Source organism: Barbus barbus, assembly GCF_936440315.1.
Source record: "Barbus barbus genome assembly, chromosome: 45".
Taxonomy (NCBI): Eukaryota; Metazoa; Chordata; class Actinopteri; order Cypriniformes; family Cyprinidae; genus Barbus; species Barbus barbus.
This window is the reverse complement of record NC_136723.1, coordinates 14160823-14181811: the sequence shown is the minus strand read 5'-3', so window position 1 is coordinate 14181811 and position 20989 is coordinate 14160823. Positions and strand designations below refer to the sequence as shown.

The 20989-nt window shown below is 36.1% G+C and overlaps 2 protein-coding genes across 2 annotated transcripts; both read right to left on the bottom strand.

The window, feature by feature from the left end:
- Nucleotides 1–303: 303 nt before the first annotated feature.
- LOC306864436 (uncharacterized protein) lies at nt 304–6002 on the bottom strand (the record flags this gene model as incomplete). The annotated part of the gene is made up of 3 exons (XM_079408445.1): nt 304–492; nt 4919–5025; nt 5897–6002. 3 exons carry the CDS (start codon nt 6000–6002, stop codon nt 304–306), a joined length of 402 nt encoding a protein of 133 aa, XP_079264571.1.
- A 5690-nt stretch (nt 6003–11692) lies between these two features.
- Nucleotides 11693–20608, bottom strand: LOC306864537 (claudin-7-B). Its single transcript, XM_079408624.1, has 4 exons — nt 20193–20608; nt 13718–13882; nt 13357–13441; nt 11693–13212 (listed from the first exon to the last, which is right to left on the bottom strand). Exons 1-4 carry the CDS (start codon nt 20413–20415, stop codon nt 13056–13058), a joined length of 630 nt encoding a protein of 209 aa, XP_079264750.1. The 5' UTR covers nt 20416–20608; the 3' UTR covers nt 11693–13055.
- Between the last annotated feature and the right edge of the window lie 381 nt (nt 20609–20989).

Sequence of the window (20989 nt, the reverse complement as noted above, 5' to 3'; positions counted from 1 at the left end):
TCTGCTATTTAAGGCCCAAAGTTATTAACAGACAAAATCGCTTTAAAAATACTATATGAAGAGTCATCAGAGTTGAAGAAAACAAGACTTATGTAACAATTTCCTTTTTTTTTAATAAGTCTGATTACCTAAACCAAACAAGAAAAACAAATACAAAGAATAAACAATATAAACACATTTTCCAAATGCACCCAAGCCATTCACACAAAATCATTGATATTGATTAAACTAATTAGCTAGTACACTATGAATCCCTTATAACATTATTTAAGCAGATACATGTGGCAGACCTGTGGTGAAGTTCTACATAGCAGCTGTCTTAATTGGCGCCATCTGGACTGCAGGACCAACTCCTACCGGTGCACCACCGATCATTGTCGGCTGCTGCATAGCGACAACTCGTGGGTTGACTCCCATTGGAACTGGTTGCATCATGGGATTTCTTGCCACTATTCTGATGACTTTTTTGCGTGCTTTGATTTCCCTACTCATCTGACACCAAGAGCACCAGATACAACAGCAAGACGTCATGATGTCCTCACAGATACTGCCCTGTTGCAATATACAAATAAATAATTTTTTGTGGCTCTCTTTCTTTTATTGGTAGAGGGACAGGAAAAACTCACCCCAATATGATATTTGTAGCGAACTGCCACCCTCATTGCCAGACCCACAGGCGGAACGCATAATACGATTCCAAATGCAGCCATGAGAGCTGGGCTTAATATGTCCAGAAGAGGCAGACAGGTGCTCTCCCCAAACTCTCCAGTGGTGGTGCAGGTAAAGCAAGGAAAGCACCAGTACGCATAGCAGCCTGACGACCACAAATGCACACAATGTAATATAATTTGCATGTAATTCAGTAAAAATGGAAAGGCCTTTAAGCATACTTACAAGAATTCAAGTCCTCGCAACAGTCACATATTCCTGAATTCCAAGATGCTGTCCCAGCCTTGCCAAGAGGCTGCTGCACAATTACATTAGCCATAATGATTTGATCTTACTGATATGGAAAGATGACAGAAATGTTAAAGTTTCACTGATCCTGGTGATATATGTTATTTGTTATATGAAATTCGAATTTCATGCTTATTAATTTCATGCAAATTCAAAAGTATGCATGCGTTGCAGTCACCTGTTGTAACATTGTTTAGAATGAAACTGTTGTTCTAACGACCCTGTATGGCAAGTTCAGTGTTGGACAACATTTAAGGAAATACTGCTGATGGAGCGTGTTTTATGTAGGTTGAAGTCATTCGACTTTGGAAACTAAAGTAAACTTAGATCCAGAAATCTTTAGTAATGTTTCCATAGCTAACCCAAATATTTTATACATACTTTCATTTTTCATAATAATAACAATACCCTTAGTCTGATGTATAGTTGCACTGACACCTATAAACTGGTTACGCTGCATTTTTAACAAAAAAAAAAAAAATTGGCTCGTGAGGACAGTGAGTGTATGTACATCAAAGATAATAACCACAAAAGAAATAACAGTAATCTATTTATCTATTCTCAAATTTCCAAATTAATCAATAACTTTTACTGAATTATTCTTTGTAATGATCAGAATAATGTTTAATCACTAATAATTCATTCAGTGATCATTTAAAAAGTTTTTATTCCAAAGAATTTTAAATTCCAGCATTGAAAAATGCTTCAGAATTACAAAGAACATTTAATTGCAATCCTACAAACAAAAAAGGGAAAATTATTTATTTATAATTATTCCATATTTTATGTACATATGTCTCTGTTTACATTCTTAAAATAAAACAGTTTATTTATTATTCATTGCACTTACAGATGATTTACTGGCTTTTGTGACTAATATGTGGTTTTCATATTTCATATTCAGTGCATACAATCATATCAAATAGTGTGACATCATTTTGTGTTCAAGTTTGCAGAGTAATTTACAAAAAGAACATTGACTAATTATCAGTGTACACAAATAGAATAAATAGAGCATTTAGCATCCGAACAGTAGACAAACATTTCAAAAGAGAATATTCTAAAAACAAGTTGTAAATAAAATTCTCACCTTGTTTTTCCAACCATTGTCAAATTTTAAAAAGACAGAATGTAACTTAAACATTTGGTTTAACTGCTGAAAAAAGGGAGAAGCAATAAGAAATGGCTTACTTACTCTTCTAGTGCAACTGCTCCTTTTTCTGTCAAAAGAAAGTAAACGCAGACGTATTTATGTGTGCAAGATTTGATTACCCCCCAAAAAACAAAAACTGAAGCATAGAAGCATAGAAACTGAAGCATAGAAAATATGCAGCTAAACCTGAAAACATCTTCAGTAAAGTGAGTGAAGGGAAAAAGGGGCTGTGTTGTCTGACTTAACATGAATGGATGAGATGGAATCTCTCCTCCCCTCGCTCTTTGCATTCTTACAAGAGAGATAGAATATCAACAGTTCATGACACTGTTCTACATTAACTTTCATTTACTTCAATGACAAATAATATTAAGTGATAGAGCCCCATGTATAACAGTATGAAAATAATCCAAGATCAATAAATATTGTTTAATTGACATTTAAAAAACATTGGATGTAAACTGGAGGCAGCTAAGTTTGACAGCTGACATATGGATTTGTGAGATACCAGATAACATGAAAAGTCTTTTACAGTAATATCAACACAAAGACTATAAAATGTAATAAAATTAATTTATACATATAATGGTAATAAAGTTATTAAAACAGACTGGAAAACAGGGTTCAAAAGTGCTATTGCAGAGCATAATAATCAACACATAAAATGATGCCAACAAAGACAGAAATGTCTGATAGTGTGTACAAAAATATATGATAGTGTCAGTGCCATCAAACTGATAATATCAATAATATAAATATTAAAAATGTCTAGGTGACAATGGCACCCAGGGAATCCAAACTCCATCAGGTGACAGAAATAGAGGAAATAAATCCTTGAGAGAAACCAGGCTCAGTCAAAGGGCCAGTTCTCCTCTGGCACAGTCAAGATGAATAATGTAAGCAGCGATGGGCGGAGCTACCCGATCCTATCGTTCATTGAAAGAGTCTTTACAGTCGTGGGATCAAGGTTTGATTGGTTCGCCTCTGCATTTAACATCGACTGATGATTTCATTAAAAATGTAAAGCGCAAAAATGGCGTTATAATAGACGTTTCATCAGTACTCTTTTGGTTAAATACGACTTTATATCTCACATATCGACTTTTTAAAATATTTTTTATGGGTAACGTTTGGTTTTGGGCCTGCGGTTTTAGAATTATCTCCCAATCTGACTTTATTTCTTATTTGAAATGTATCTGTCATGCTCTTACTCTGTACTAAGCCAAACAAACTCACAGCTATAGAGAAGAAGTTAAGAATTTTCTGTGCTGGATTGTGCAAGAATCTATTTTTTGCAAGAATGTTGTTTTGCAAGTATGCTGTCTTTTGACAGTGTGTGTTTTTTTTTCTTCTTCTTCTTTTTGCATTTGTAGAAAATGTCCAGCAGGGGGACACAAACCCCACAAAATATATGCGTTATAGTTGCTATTTATTACATTCCCATAAACCTCAAAAGATATTAAAAAATATCATATTAATAATTAAATGTAAAAAAAAACAAAAAAAAAAACATGCTAGTAACTTCTAAAATGCTAGTAATATCCTGCATTATTTGTGTCATGAATCTGGTCTATGAACTTCCGTTAACTCACCACCAGAGGTCACTCTGCACTCTTGCACACTAACTGTTGCACGCCACCTACAATTCCCATCATCCATTGCACTGACGACACACACAGCTGATTGCACTTATCACACACCCTACATAAACGTTTGCCCGTAACAATTTGCCATAAACATCTATAATAAAAGTTATATCCACTAGGCCTACTAATAATAATGTAATGAGAGTCATAAGAAGCAATTTACTGCATTAACAGTCACAAGAAAACAGGAAAATAAATAGACTACAGGAATATTACTATATGTCTCTATGCAAATATGCACAGTGCAAGCACACCCAGTAGGAACAGGAAAGTGTCAAAGAAAATGATCAAGAATTTATTGTAACAACACAAGTAAAAGATATGAAAGCTTTTCAGTCTTAAAATAAAGGTAATCGTGAAAAAGCAAACATGCTGGGAAGCAATACATATTTCTTGCTTCCTGCTTAAAGTAGAACTAAAGTAGTTTTTTTTTTTTTTTATTCCGTTTTGTGAGTATTCTTTTCTGTGTTGTTTTAATAAGCTTTATTTATAGAAAGTGATATGAAAAGTGGTATGGTTTTACTATTTATGTTGAATACATTCACTACTGTCACAAAAAAAAAAAACTAACATCTAGATATGTCAAACATTAATTTCACTGATCACACTCTTGTCATGATACTGATTAGAAACTGAGTAACTGACATTAAAGATACACAACAATGCAGACCTTATAGAAAAAAGAAAACTTAAATGTCTTTGCATTTCATCACAAATTACACCAGGGATTAACAGAAAATCATCGGTATTATAATAAGCATCTAACAATATAAATGTAATATAAAAATGATTCACTTCAATGAGATATGTGACCCTGGACCACAAAACCAGTCTTAAGTCGCTGGGGTATATTTGTTGCAATAGCCAAAAATACATTGTATGGGTCAAAATTATCCATTTTTCTTTTATGCCAAAAATCATTAGGATATTAAGTAAAGATCATGTTCCATGAAGATATTTTGTAAATTTCCTACCGTAAATATATTAAAGCTAAAATATATATATATATATATATATATATATATATTAGTAATAGGCCTAAACATTTTTTGTATGATTTCACTTTTGGCTTAAACCTTCAAGTTATGCTACTGAGATACATTACATGTGAAAACTAGCCCTAAAAGTGAAGTAAATTCTATTTTTGATTGATGATTCTTACCTTAATACCATAACGCTGGCGCATTGAGACCCTTATGGACATGGTTATGGGTGGGACGATACCACATAAATCAAACAGGGGGAGACATAAACACTCCCCGTATTTCACTAAAGTGATTATTTCCGAATTCGCCATTCAATAATATTATTTAAAAAAACTAATTAAAACAATAAATCATGAATTGGTCAGTCTTGACTGTCCTAATCAGTCTGCCAACAACAACAAAAAAAACATGATTACTTTTAGCATAGGCCTAATAATACCATGGTTCATTTTCCTTAAAGGACAAACATGACCCATGATAATGCAAAAAACATGTTCAGTGTTAAGATTTATTCTATAAAGATATATTCAGGATGTAGCTATTATTGAACCAATTTTGACATTTAGGTAAGATAAAACAATAACATATGGTCCTAATGTAACACTTTTTTTCTAAAATAAAAGTATACTATGTGCAAACAAATTATAATGATGTGGTTGTTTTGCAACAAGGTGGAGATGTGTTGATGACAAAAAAAAATTGTGAAAAAATAAACACACACATAAGGGACGGAGAGATGTCAGGGAAAATGAAGAGACTAAAAAGGAAAATGGAAGTTCAACTGATAACCTTAGCCTAGGGGTTTAAACTTTTTTATGTGATGATGATGGTCATACAAAACATATTGTTGTCCATGGTTTCAAATTTTGTTGTGGGTTTATGGGATGGCCTGGATGAGTGTGAGATGTCCCGGCCTGAAATTTTGTCCCAGTCCGTCCCTGGGCCACAAGTTCAAACCCAGCCAGGGGGTGAATCTGCAGGATGCTTCAGGGGAACTGTCTCTGGTTTGATCAATGACTTCACTGAGTAGAAAATACCACTCAAAATATATTTCCACAGAAGAAAGTAAGTCATACAGGTTTAGAATGACATGAGGGTGAGTAAAGGATTACATATTTTTTTCTACCTCACTTGTAGATCTAAACTTTACTTACATTCAGGAACGTCATTGCAACAGTCACAGATACCTGACCCCCACTGATCAGAATCTCTGGAGACCATAACAGGCTGTGGCTGCGTGACTACCATTGACTTTGACATGTTTACACCTACGTTCAACAGAGAATATGATTTCAGCATCACACTGCAATGGTTTCTTCTATTTATACACTACCATATGCCAGAGGGTTTGAATTAGACATATTTTGTGACATTATAAATGTCTTTACTATCAATTATTATATTTAAAAAAAAAAAAAGTTCTTAGCCCAAATGCTTGAATGGTAGTGTAACACAATTTCCACAAAAAATATTCATGAGAATTTTTTTTCAACATTGAAAATAATAAGAAATGTCATGTGACACTGAAGGCAGAGTTCTGACTGCTGAAAATTAAGCTTTGCATCACAGGAAAAAAAAAATGCTTTAAAATAGAAAATGGATTATTCTTAAGTTATTCTAAATTGTAATAATATTTCACAATATTACTGGTTTTGCTGTATTTTGAATCAAATTAATGCAGCCTTGTTGAGCATAAGAGACTTCTTTCAAAAACATTAAAAAATCTGAATTATTCCAAACTTTTGACTGGCAGCATATAAAATAAATTTAAATAAAAAAAATAATATATATTAAATATTGTATTATTAATTTAATACTTATATATTTGATATTTTATTTTTTTTTAAGATGTTTTCTTCATATAAAAGATTACATGCAGCTTACAGTGTTTACAGCATTATATAGCATTCAGAACTCAAGTGTCACAGTAGAACCTATTCAAGTCCCAATACAAAAGGTTAAATAATAACCTTAAACATACAGATAAGAATAATAAAAATATCTTCTGATCCTGCATATCTGTGTAGGAAATCTTCACTGTTGACTGGTCCAATGTAATGCAAAGTATCTGCTGTTTCTAAATCTGTAATCACAATCCTGCCTTTATACTGAGTGCAAAACCATGTCAAATAATAAAAAAAGATCATCACATTGGCTCTAAAGCAAACCTCCTTAACCTGTTAGACCCGTTCACGGCAGCTTCTTTTAAGCATTACACTTAAAAAAGTACACAAAACAGGGTGGAGAGCAAGACTGCACTGCTCCATGCATTATGAAGAATGTAGACATGCGTAATGTATGAAAATATAGGTATTCATGAAACTGTTGACATTAATGCCTACACGCTCAGAAAAAAAGATACAAAAGGTACATACTGTCACTGGGGCGGTACCTTTTCAAAATTCATATTAGTATCATTTTTAGTACCTTATTATTAGTACCTTAAAGGTACATATTAGTTCCTAAAGCGTACATATTAGTACTTGGAAAGTACTAGATTTTTTTTCTTTTAGAAGAGCTTCTGAACGTTCTCTGCTGAGGTAAAAGAAATCCTGTTAGCAGTAGCATCCATTAAACACTTCCCATAAGTGCCTCTCACTCATGAAAAATGCAATATATTAAGAACGGACCTGGTAACATGCTGAAACTCATATCTTGACATCATGCAGAAATATTATAATGATGATTAGAATCATTGCAGAACTTTGACAGAGGCTTTTGTTTTCAGTGTTTTAACAGTTGACACAGAGTCATACGGAAATATCTGAAGCATTTTACAGGTTGTGTAAACTCACATGAACATTTGCCAAGGTATGTCAACTGATCTTCCCAGCCCATCTTTCGTCCTTATCGGTTTGGTTTCTATCCTCTTCTCTTTCTATTGTCGTTTTCATTCTGATTGATGTGACGCAGGATCTTTAGTTGTTTTACTTTGTGCACTGAAAGCATGACTTAAAGATGCACAGGATGAGTTGTCTCCCCTTCAGTAATCTCAGAGACAGATTGTGATAGAAGATGAGCAGAGTTACAACTTTCTCTACGGATTTATTAGTTTGGTTCCAGGATTAAAGTCGGCAAATTGTAAACTGTAGTACAGCTGGGCAGTATACAAGAGTCATGTAGGATTGGGATATCCCTGAGTCACAAAATACTCTTCCTGTCTCTGTTGAAACATTTGAAAGAGACAACCTCCCTAGTGTAAAAGTCCTATTTAAATTTCAACCAAGTATCCTAATGTGTTTTTCCTCATACAATTAACACAAAACAAGTAGCTCTTTCAAACTATATAGTTCCAAATAGAATCAGATGTCCCCAGCCTACTTGGGGACATTTTATTGTAAATATAGTGTATGTGTGTGTGTGTGTGTGTGTGTGTGTGTTTGTGTGTGTGTGTGTGTGCACCTGGTATTCATCACGTCCTGGGGACCAAATGTCCCCACAAGGATAGTAATACCAGTAAATCTTAATCTTGTGGGGACATTTTTTGGTCCCCATGAGGAAACAAGCTTATAAATCATACAGCATAAAGTTTTTTGAAAATCTAAAAATGCAGCATGTTTCCTGTGAGGGCTAAGTTTAGGTGTAGGGTTGGTGTAGGGCAATAGCACATACAGATTGTACAGTATAAAAACCATTACGCCTATGGGATGTCCCCATAAAACATGGAAACCCAACATGTGTGTGTGTGTGTGTGTGTGTGTGTGTGTGTGTGTTTGTGTGTGTGTGTGTGTGTGTGTGTGTGTGTGTGTGTGTGTGTGTAACCATGGAGTAAGTACTTGTTGTCAATTAATATTACTCACTGTTTGCTTTTTGTGTAATTACACTGTGACAAGGACATCTTAAAATTTAACCATATATAAATATACAGATTATATTCCTACATTCACATGATAGACAAACAGATAGATAGATAGATAGATAGATAGATAGATAGATAGATAGATAGATAGATAGATAGATAGATAGATAGATAGATAGATAATAATATAGAATATACATAGATAATGCCCAACATTATCTTTATCAAATGTATTTATTCATGCATTTATTTAGTTGTTTAATTTTAATACAAGTATCTACAGTAGAGTTAAAGATACCTCATTTTAAATCTGACATTTGATTCTTAAAGGATTCTTATTAATTCCAGACTAGTTGCATAATTCAATAAAAATCCTGCAGACATTTCTTTTGGAATGTTGATTAGGGATTACATGGATTTAGAAGGGCAGTAAATATTCTCTCGTGGTCGTGTTTAGTCGCAAAAACATCAAAAAGTCATTGAAGGAGCGTGAGGGAATGACTAATGCGATACTTATAAAGAGGAGCTTTACGCCATCCGGTCCACTGCATCATTTGACTGGAAGACACACAGAACTCGAAGACGGTCATTACCGACGGATGCTGGCCAAGAGCAGTTCAATTGTGCAGTTTTCCGCATTAAAAACGAAGTGGAATGAAACACGAGCCCACTGCAGAGACAACGACAAACTGCTAACACTGAGCAAACTGATCCACCGGCCAACATATACATTGAAAATAACGGTTATATCCTCGCTACGTCCCTTTCGTCGTCCGCTACACTTCTGGATGCTGTACTGCTGCGGTGGAAGGGAGAAGGGGGAGCAGGAGCAGGAGCACACGGGCGCGGAGGAGGCGTTGATGAGCTGCGGGGAAGCGGACACCGTTACCGCTGGACACCGGGAAGAAACTCCAGCTGCAGAGATGTTTGATACAACGGATATGCCCGAGCTCCTGCCGTCCTCGGGGAAACTTCAACCGAGTCCTCGTGACTCGGTGTGTCAGATGCAGCATTTGAGGGCTGAGTTCAACAGAGACTGCTTGAGCCCCGAATCCCCTCAAAGCAGGCTAGGCCAGAGGGCCCCCAAACTCGGACAAATTGGACGGTCAAAGAGAGGTCAGTAATATCTTTCTCATTTTGTATGATAAATAACTGATTTATGTTTGTAGAAATATCAGCCGTTTTTAACTGTGGCCAAGACAACATTTACCGCCCCAATGGACTAATATTGCTCTGGCATTTCTGACCAAGCGTCTATTAACACAGACTACAAGTATCTGCTAAACATAAACATGGATACATTCTCAGTAATGCTTTTTCTGTTTTCACTGTTTTATTTATTTGGATAATTTATTATTTTTCATCCCATTTTGCTTTTTTTTTTTTTTTTGCTCAGTAAATTTATAATTTATAATTTTAAACTTTGTATAAGGTAAAGAAGCTCTCTAAGCCTTAAATCAAACTGGGATATGGAAGCATTTAAAGGTAACTGGGTTCATAACAGGGTTGACAGTTTCATTACTCATTTAATTTGCCTTTTGCTCAAGGTTATGATATTGCAAGGTGATTATTGGAAAGGCAATTTAATGCTGATATTTCTACAAACATATCGATTTAATAATCAGCTCATACACAATCATACAGGGTTGACAGTTTCATATTTCACTTGTGCCATAAAGGCCATAACCAAGATGTTTATTAAGCAGATAATTCTTGATATTTCTACAAATACCCAGTTGAAAAAAAAAAAATTCCATGTTGTAGACGATTCAAGAATATCCACTTAATGTTGAAAATGCAAGATAAGGAGACAGTTAGTTTGTAAGATATGTGAACTTTATTTTATAGTGGTCATAGAGGATGAAGATCTGGACGACGTTATGAACAACAACAACAGACCTCTACCTGTCCCTCTCAGCAATGAGCCATCCTGAGCCTCTCTAGATTCTTAATATTCTGGACCAGCTATTCGTGAAATGCACTCTTCTGCCACGGGACAGTCGGGACACTTTCAGCAGGAGAAAAGTCAGACACCTCTCCCAGTATCAGATTTACACGAGATCCGCATGTGTTTCAGCTGTAGTTTACTAGTCGCATGGCAGCAGCTGTCAGCCTACAACAGGCCACACAGGTGATTTGTGTAGTAGCTTCTTAGACCAGAGCTCTGTGTGTGACACTCGTGCCTCCCAGAGGGAGAAATGTGCATATGTAGGCTGATTAATATACTTCTGACCAAAGGAAAAGACCAGCCACTGTAGACACTGTAGGCTTGTGCTGCTTTAAATATGTTGTCTTTAAATTTATTTAAATATTTGGTAAGAACAATAGCACAATGTTCTTATGCTGTACTTTGTCTCTCAAAACTCTGGAAATGTATGCTGCTTCGTAGAGCCATGGTTGTAACTTATTGTCCATGACAATATTCAAATGTCAACTAAAAAGATATTTCCTCTGGTATTTCTGGCTTCTTTTATTAACAGAAAGTAGAAGTATCTATAGGTTAAAACAATGATACATGTCTTCATTGCAGTGGTTTGCAGAACTGAACTTCTTTGATCACTTTTATTTAATAATTTAATTAAATATTTTGTAAATCTTAAGGCATCTTGCACCCACAAAGCGGAGTATAACTTTTCTAGATATTTTTCCATCTCTAGCTGGTTTACATTTTAGATTTTATGCCTTATGAAACAGTGCACGTTGCATTAGTTATCACTGTAAAAATCTATGCACTTGCTTGATCATTGCTATGATACATTACATTTGAGGAAGTATATAACAAGCTTATATTTAGTTGGCTGAATGATTCTGTGGCACGTATGAAGAATTTATATTGTTTTATGTGTTGCTTGCATTTTGCAGCTATTTAAGCACTGGAAAAAAGGGCCATGCAAAAAAAGCATAAATTTGTAAATAAGTTTGACATAAATGTAAAGCTGAGCTGTGTTGGTCTGGTGTGGGTCAAAGAATCAAACTGTTCCATCTTTGTCCACTAGATGGCTACAAAACCTAAGAAATAGATCGTTCTCCTGTATGACTAGCAATTGTTATTAATTTAATGCATTTGCAACCATTTATTGGGATTAGTCTACTTGCAGACAGCCTTCATTTGGCACATATAAAGAAAGTGACAATGGCCAAATCTTGTTTTAAAAAATTTATTTACATAAAATTGTTTAATATTGCAAACCGAACAGTCAAAAATCTTTCAAAAAGTTAAATATTTGCATAAGCTGGTTACAAATATAATACGAAGAACCTAAATAGACTTGAGGGCAACCCACCTAAGTGTTCCAAGCACAAAGACCAAAGAAAAAGAAAAACAATAGCCATAGAGGACCAGTTTTTGCATGTCACATGCTCATGTACATGTTGTTGTGGATAGAAAGAGTCAATTCACGCAAGTCTTGGATTGTAACCAGCTGTGATAAAACTGAGCAAATATCTACAGCCTTTTCTCCTGACCAATCAATGGTGTGTATAAAACAAGAAAGGGGTGTCAAAAGATTTTGTAACATTAGCTTAGTAACAGGAAGGACACCGAGGAGCTAGAGCACAAAAGCAACTGAAAAGTTTCACTTTGCATAAATAAGAGCCGTTTCTTTGATTTAAAAAAATAATAATAATAATTTGACTGAACTGAGAAGTTTAGTGCTTTAGTTTCTTTATCTTTAGCCTCACTCAAACCAAGTCAAGCTTTTGTTTATCCACCTAGTTTCAGTCTAGCTGTAGAAGCATGCCAACAATTTCACTCCAATTCCATCAACATACCACTCGATTCCATTATAGTTCTCTTTTAAGTAGCTCAATATTTCACCACTTGCTTTCCAAAAACTGTCTCTTTCAATAGCAATGAGCGAAACTTTCCTCAGATGATTTGTATAAAGTGAAGTATTTTTCGAAAAGAGAAGGTCTGGTATGTCACAGTCACCAGCCTGAAAGTATGCAGTAAAGTTAACCAGAAATGTGCATGTTGACCTTGGCTCTTAAAAAAAAAAAAAAAAAAGATAAATTTAAGTTGTTCTTTTCATGCACCTCAGTGTCTGGCACAATTCACAAAGCAAGCAAGGCAGATGAGGTCAGGACATGGCTTTACAATAGAGATGCAATAAAGATAATGCGTTAATGAGCAGTAGGAGTTATGAGTTTACCCTGAGCATGCCTCTCTCTTTCATGTCCACTAAACACGGCGGTCTTATGAAATGAGGAACACACTGCGGAAGACACTGTTCTTTCCAAACTCACATCAGTAACAGGGTTTAAAATAGGAAAAAATAAACTTATCAAAAGAAAGAATACAGAAGTGACCTCTTTTTCTGAGGTGGGCTGCTGTATCGGAGCATGAGTAAAATTTTCCCAAAGACACTGATCTTAACTGTTTGTTCCATTCTAAGTCAAACACAATACAAGAAATTTTAATCTAAACAGATCTGAGATCAGCTGATTAGGGAAACTTCTACAGATGCTCTGTGATTCATTATGATCTTCTCCAGCTTGTGAACTGCTGCCATGGCTCAAACGTACTCCTTGCTGCTGCTGGGGGGTCTGGAGGACTTGGGGTACTTGGGAGATGATTTACCCTTTGGGCAGGAGGCAGCCAACATGCCTCCACCCATTATGTCCAGGAACGCACCTGCCCAGGCAATGAAAATGGCTGCACCGAACTCATACCTATAGAAATAGAATATTATAATATGAGCTCTGCCTTCCCTTTTTGGTAACAAGAGAATGAGAAACTATAAAATAAGATAAAAGCACATGGATAAATGGCTAAATTATAATTTGCTTGTGGTTTGCAACCACATTTGAACTTACTTCGTGTTGACTGGTGTGAAGGGGTTGTAGAAGTCCCGGACGATTTGACTTGTAAACCAGCCACAGGCAACAATGCTACAGAGGGCTGAGGAATGGAAGAGAAGAGATAAATTAGTTACTTGTGAAAAAAAATTCCAAACATGTTTTTGACCATTTCTGTATACAAAGAGGGAGTGAGCATTTTAGTCAACTAATTCTGGAGCAATAAAGCACGGATTCCTAACCTGGCATGAATTCCTTTAACCTTGGCATTTAAAACCATATCTAGATTTTTTTGTGCTACAAGCACACTTTTTTGTGTGCTGAAAAAGTACTGCTTTACACAACTAGCATTAATATAATGCTATTAAAGTGAACATACCTCCAACAACGAGGACAATACCGCCGGTCATGGCAATGCGGGACTTTTTGACTTTGTCATCACCACCACAGTTAGTGCACTTCATGCCCATGCTGGCCACACCCAGTCCTGCTACTGTAAGAAGGATCCCGACGATCATCAGGGCACGAGTTGCCTGGAGAGAACCTGAAAGAGGGGGAGGGTAGAGAACGAGTGAGATACAAAGAGAAAAGGTAAATAATTCGGTCTCAATGCAGTACATTTGTGACAGGGACATTCAGAAGGCCCATGCAAATTAAAATTAATAATAAAATATTACATAAAAAAAATCTTACAATAAATGTTCTTTACTAGGCTACTGGTAAGCTTATTCCCTTCATTGTTCATCATGGTTAAACTCAGTTCAGCACATGAAACAGCCAAGTGCTTTAATAGTGAATCAGAAAGTTTATAGGCAGACTAAAGGGTTTTGAAATGGCCTAATTCTCTACAGGCTTTTGTTTTGTCCTCTGACTCACAAAAAAAGCCCTTCCCACAGCTACACCTGCAGTCAGGTGCAACAGAGACCGGTTCCAACTGGAAGCCTCCTTTGAGAGTGCAGTGAGATTGTACACATATGTGGGCTTGAGCTTTAGCTTTAGGAACAGGTTTAACCAGATATTGGGAACTTGGGTATCACTGCAACGATCTACTTTCTTTTTCTTTGTGGGCATGGTTTGGCTTTCCAAAGTATTACAACACTTCGCTTTTAGTATCAAGATTAAGAAATTCTTATTAAACAGAAGTCCCTTTATTAGGTGCACATCACCTGAAATGAAATGAACATTAAAATCTTACAGGATATACAAAATGGCTGCCTAGGGACATTACATCACCTTGCTTGTGTTTTTTTTTTTGGTATCACTTTGCTTGTTCCCTATTATATCTCATGGTTTATCCCTAACAGCAATACTACAGCAAGATATTAAACATATCAAACTTTTGTGTGCATAACATAAAAACTCACTGATAAGGGTCTGTTTTATACAAGCTAAATCAAATTACTGACATGGTAATTGGCTAAATGACTTTAGTGTGTATAAACATACAGCCATAAACACTGAAGTGAGCCTTTTCCATCAATCTCAGGTGTTAAGAGTAAAGATGGGATGAAATAAGGTGAACAAACATCACATAAAGAGAAAACGCATCTACTATTATTCTAAAAACGCACTATTTTAGGTGTTTAGGTGCTTTCACAAAGGAGTCCTCTTTTGGTTGTGTTTTAATAAGCTGTTGGCAAAATACACAAGTCATGCAAAGACAATGCCTGACTCCCCCACCTGATACAGGAGCACAGAGTTTCCGCGAGGGGAGGAAGGGTGGGAGTCACGCCCTTATAATCATTACTTTGAGTAAAAGCGTAACCCAACTGTATCACGCAACACTAAACTAGCATTGTCTCAGTCGGAAAGTTCACCCAAATGTTAAAACAGTTTACATTTTGTGCTTATTATCACGAATAATCTCCTATTTTGGCAACTCTGGCTTGAAAATGTCCACATACTTCGTTTACACATTGCTGAAGGACGGCTGCCCTTTTTACCACCTTTAAGCTTCCTTTGACCCAAAATGTAACAAGTCAAAAAATCATTATCTAACAAGCTGCTCTGCAGGAATGAGAAAGATAGGCTACTATTCACAAATTTTATGTAATCGCAGCCAATACTAGTTAGCGTGCATTTGTTTTTGGTTTTTTTTGGGGGGGGGGGGTGGTTTTGTTTGTTTTACACCAAAAAAAATGCAAAAAAACTATTTTGAGGGAACTCTTGAAACAACAGGTGCGTGTCCTTACTATTGTTTATTTAAAAAGGCCTAGCAAACCTTGAAAAGTTGCTTGTGTTCAAATCAGCTTTCTATAATCATAGCAGGCTAAGTGGTTATCATTAAGGAAATGTGTCCTAGTTAAAACCGTTAAGCTACCAGTTTCATTCTGTCCAAATGACAAGTCCACAGATGCTCCATATTATCAAAACAAAAATCAATCAGTCAATTGACAAGCCTATATATTTCACTTTTTCTCCCAACTTTGTGTAGCGAGTTGTGGTGATCTAGTGAGTGAACGTGGATAGTTGTGAGTTAGTGAGAGAACGTGATTGTGAGTAGATGGATCCTGTAAAAGTCAGAGAGCTGGAGAATTTTCTTCTCCATGGAACATATCCTCCTGGATGTTCCAAACAGGATAAGTTCATCATTAAAAGAACAGCTGAAAGCTATATAGTGAAGGGTAAGCCTTAAAATTGCCATTTTAGTGGCACAGCAAATAATTACCTTAGCCTTTGTCTATTCTATATCAGATGGCCTGCCGCACTATATGTCGTAGGCGAGGTGAACATTTGGCCAAAGTGGTCACCTCACCAGAGGCGGCAAATTATGTTTTTGTTAGCCTTCATGCCAGTGATCAGGGGGGGTCATTGTGGCATGGAAAAAACTCGAGATGCCATCAGCTCCAGATTTTACTGGCCTGGCATGGAAGAGGACATCAGAAAATGGGTGAGTTTTATTCTTGCCTACTTATTTGTGGCTCATTATTTTAAAGAAAAATCACTAAATCGCTAGAATGTACTTAACACGGAACATTAAATTTTGAAGATAGCCCAGTGCCCTGAATGCCAGGCCAGAAGGTCTACAGTGAAAGGAGAAGGCCTCCATCCCAATAGAGGGGAGTATATCCAGTGACAGTAGTGTTCCAAAATTTGATTAAATGCATATTGTCCTTCTATACACCATATTTTTTCACAGATCACAGAGCCTCTGGAACTGGTGGGAATGGATTTGGTTGGGAAATTGACTCCAGCCAAGCAGGGGAATCAATACATTTATGTTATGATTGATTATTTTACTAAGTGGACAGAGGCCTACCCACTGAAATCAGAAACTGCAAGGGAAGTGTCTGACTGCATTTTAGATTTTTTCTATAAATTTGGAACTCCATAAAGGATTTTGACAGACCAAGGCAAAGAGTTTGTCAATAAAGGTAACATCTTTGTCACCTAATGTGCTCTGGGTCTTTAAAAAAAACAAAAGGGTAATTCTCATTTTTGAGTATACCGTACACTTATTTTCACAGACTAATTTTGACCTGTGTCAAAGGTTGGGTATTAAAAGGAACTTGTGCTCTCCATACCACCCACAAACCAATGGCCTTGTGGAGAAAATTAATGGAAGCATCCAAAGGTATAATGCTGACCTGGATTGTTTATAGCTGCATAACCTTAACAGATACTGTATAGTAACAAGGATAAAACAAATAATTACCTTTCAGAGTTCTAACAAAGTTGGTGGGTTCAAATGCTGAGAGTTGGGACACACACCTGAAGGCAACCTTATTTGCACTTAGGACCAAAAAGCAGCTCACAACACAGTTCTCTCCTTACCATCTCATGTTTGTCTGGGAGGCCTTCAGAAGTTCCTGATAACTATGAGGTGGGTTCATAAATATTAGATACATCTACTGAATCTTCAACTGCTGATAAAACTAATATTAGGAATATCTGCGTTTTATCTTTCAGGTAAATGATGAAATGGTGGAGAGAACAGTGACATCTGACTTGACTACTGGCCTCCAAGATCTGCCAAAAGTGTGCAAAGTGGTCTTGGAGAATGTAGAAAAGGTGAGGAAGAGGAAGGCTCTGCAGGGGGACGAGGACAGATTTGAAGTTGGAGTCAAAGTTTTGCGCAAAAATGTTCGAGAAGAACAGCGAAAGGGAGGAAAAAATGGGAAGTGCCATGCTAGGCCCTTTTACAATAGTTAACATTGAATGTAAAAGTGTGGACCTAGTTTCTGAAAAAGGAAAGGCCACGCTGAAGGTAAATGTGGACCACCTTACCCACTACATCGAGCCAGAGCCAAGGTTGCCGCACAAATGGCCTAAAACTGGCGCTGCCATAGTCATTTCTGTTCAGTGTCCTCCTACATTCCCTGTAGAGCCTGAAGAGACCCCTCCTACATGCCCTGAGCCTCAAGAGACCCCACCAACAGGCACGTATCTGCAGTACTCTTATGTAAGTCCAATACATGCTATGTAAAAGGTTTCCCTGAAATTTTGCACTAAATAACATTAAAGTTTTCTTCTTGTTCCACGCAGTCTCCAACTGATGTCAATGCTTCACGGTGGACATGTGCCACGATAGAGCATCCACTTCAGATGGATGGCACATCTTGTGGGGCTTTGGTGTGCAAAGTAAGTTTAACTGCACATTTCCTTTCAACAGGAAAATAGATGACAACAACAGTCATTTTCCAGCTAAAGTCAGTTCCTTGATGATTTAGTGATGTCATCCACTTCAGCTCTCTTCCAATAGTGTGCAATCAGTCAAGTGTCCCCAACTAAGCAAGGCAAAAATGTATTTTTATGTATTAACCAGTGGAATGAACCACGTCTGTATACACTCTTTTGTAGCAGGATTTGCTTAGAGCATTAAGGTCCATTTATTTATTTATATAATTGAATTTCTTGGTTGTATTTTTGTCCAGTACACAAAGACAAATTTCTTGTACATGTAAACCCATGATATCTGGCAATAAAAGATATTGTGAAAGAACTTGTGGAGCATTGATTGAAAGAGTTTGGAAATTTGTCCTTTCCCTATTTTAACATTGTGGCTACGAGGTTGCATGGGGAAAATGTCCCATCAGATATTTGTCCATATCGAAATCCTGATTATTACTAGTAGTGTCTTACTAGTAGTTACACTTTAAAGGTTGTCTTGGATAGTTAGCAGATGTTTTTAAATTTTTCTGATCGTATGATCAAATCATAATCATTCAGCAGCATTAGAAGTGCTTTGGCTGGAGAATGACGTTAACTTATTGTGACAGTATTAGTTCACCTCCCGAGTCTTCGGGTTTGAGTTGTTCGTTCTTTTGTCACGTGACGTGACAGTTTTGAACAGAGAAATTTGTTAATTTACAACCTTCTTTACAAACGGGTGCATAGTCATTATTATTATTATTATTTACTCTTACAGTTATGCGATGCTTTTCTGGTCTCAAATTATTGCTTTTAATTTCTGTCACATGGTTCTTTTCCATAACACCATGTGGTAATAAAGATAATAACGAGTTGGTTATGCTTTTTTTTTTTTTTTTTTTGGAGTCTAATCTTCAACAAATACAATACCTTATTGTATTTATGTCTTTGGAGTTAACCCTTTAGATTGGACTATAGTGTTACTATACTTTTGTAACATATGACACTTTAGACATTAACACTCTGTACACACTCCTGAATTATTTTTTTATTGTTTATTTTTGTGCCAGAAAAAGTTATAGCAAAGAGGATAACTATTCCAAAATGAATTTAAACTATTTAAATAAAAGATACAAGAAAATTAAAATATACTAAAGCCACAGAGCCTTAAAAAACTAAAACAAAATACTGCACAACAAGCTAGGCTTTTTTTATAATAAATAAAATAAATAAGCTTTAAAATAAATAACACACTGTGGCTATATTTTAGAACATGCGCTTGTTTGCATTAAAAAAAACAGACCATTTTTATTTCTAGGAAAATGCATATTACACATATTTTGATCATTTTATGATCATTCTAAAACTGTATTTTTTGTATTATCCAACATACAAAAAATACAGTTTTACTTTATAGTAGCCTATTTGATATGTAGGCCTACTGATCCGGCAAGTGGTCACGTGATGAACCAGCGACTCAAACCCGAAGACTTGTCAAATAAGAGGTGGTGCGCAAATCATAGACTAAAGACCCAGGTAAACAATGAATTAATATTTTCTGTTTCTTATAGCATTATAGTTTTGTATTGTTTAGTGTGATAAACGTTTGCATAAGTAGTAGATATGTTTGGAAAGTAACACGTAACATTTGAATTATATTTTGCTAAAATGAACTAAATGACTCGAAAAAAGATTCGTTAATTTTGCTGAACGAGACTCAAAGGTCCGAGTCGGTAAAATGATCCGAACTTCCCATCACTATAATGGTCACCAGATAACACGGAAACCAGTTAAACCGTAACACCGAGAAATGGCTCTAGGGTGTGGTAACGTCCTAGCTTTCATGTAGCTACGGATAAGACAAGCATCACAACAAGTCTGAAATATGATTGCACCTTATATTTTACAATTAAAAATAAAATAAATTGTTTTATTTTCATGTCATCAATAAATAGTTTGTTTTCTTCATTTCATAATTAATAACTAACATAGCTATGACAGGACTCAAATTAATTATATCAGTAGCTTGGCACCATTCGAAGCCAAAATACTCATAATTATCATCAGAGTGTGAAGTAATCATATGCCAGTACGTTCAATAGTGCGCGCATGCGCGCTTACAGGTGCAACAGCTTTCGTGAGTTTAAAACCACAACCAATACAAATAGCCTAGAACAAATTAAAGTACTTTTTAAAAACATCTAGCAGTGTTGTGAATAAAATAGGCTAAATTACCCTTGGTTTTAAAAAAAAATGCTACTTACTATCGAGCTGTAGGATGGAGTCGTACACCTTGCACTGCATTTGTCCGGTGCTCTGGAAAGCGCACGACATCCAAAGGCCTTGATACATCGCTATCGCTGTGATTATATTATCTCCAACGTAGGCAGACATCTTCCATTGGGGTAAGATTGTGCCAACAATGAGCCCAATCAACCCCAGAACCGATAGAGTAAATCCCAGGAGCTGAAGTCCTTTATTTGCCATCTTCTCACAATAAACTTAAAAGATAGACTAAATCTGAAAGCAGCAGTTCAGCAAATAGTTATAGGCTTAATGCTTTTCCAAATGAGCTTGGTTTTCGTAATCCTCCGACGTTAAATTAACAAAAATGTTAAGAAAAAGCCGTTGCCGATGCCCTGACTCAGACACCTGTTGAATGAAGTCGCACCTTGAATATGAAATGAGCTGCTGATTTGAGCTTTTAGAGTGTCGTCCTCTTTATGGGCGGAGACTTCCTGAGTTTCGTCTTCTGTTTACTTCAGTTTGTTGTTGTGAGGTATTGGGGTTTCGTTACGACACCTTATCATAGTATGAGTCACTGGTTATCAAAAATCACAGCTTTGTCATGCTTTCATTTAGAATCTGTATCGCATCTATATCTTATGACTCGGAACTTAATGTCAAGGTGTCTCGGTCTTTAGAACTGGATACTACTGCCTAAACACTTCTCCAAATAATATATAGGTTACATTATGCAGTCACATGTGGTCCTTTTCATGAAAAGCGTGCCTTATTCATCATGTATGTGTAAACAATCTATAACAGAAAAAAAGTCTGT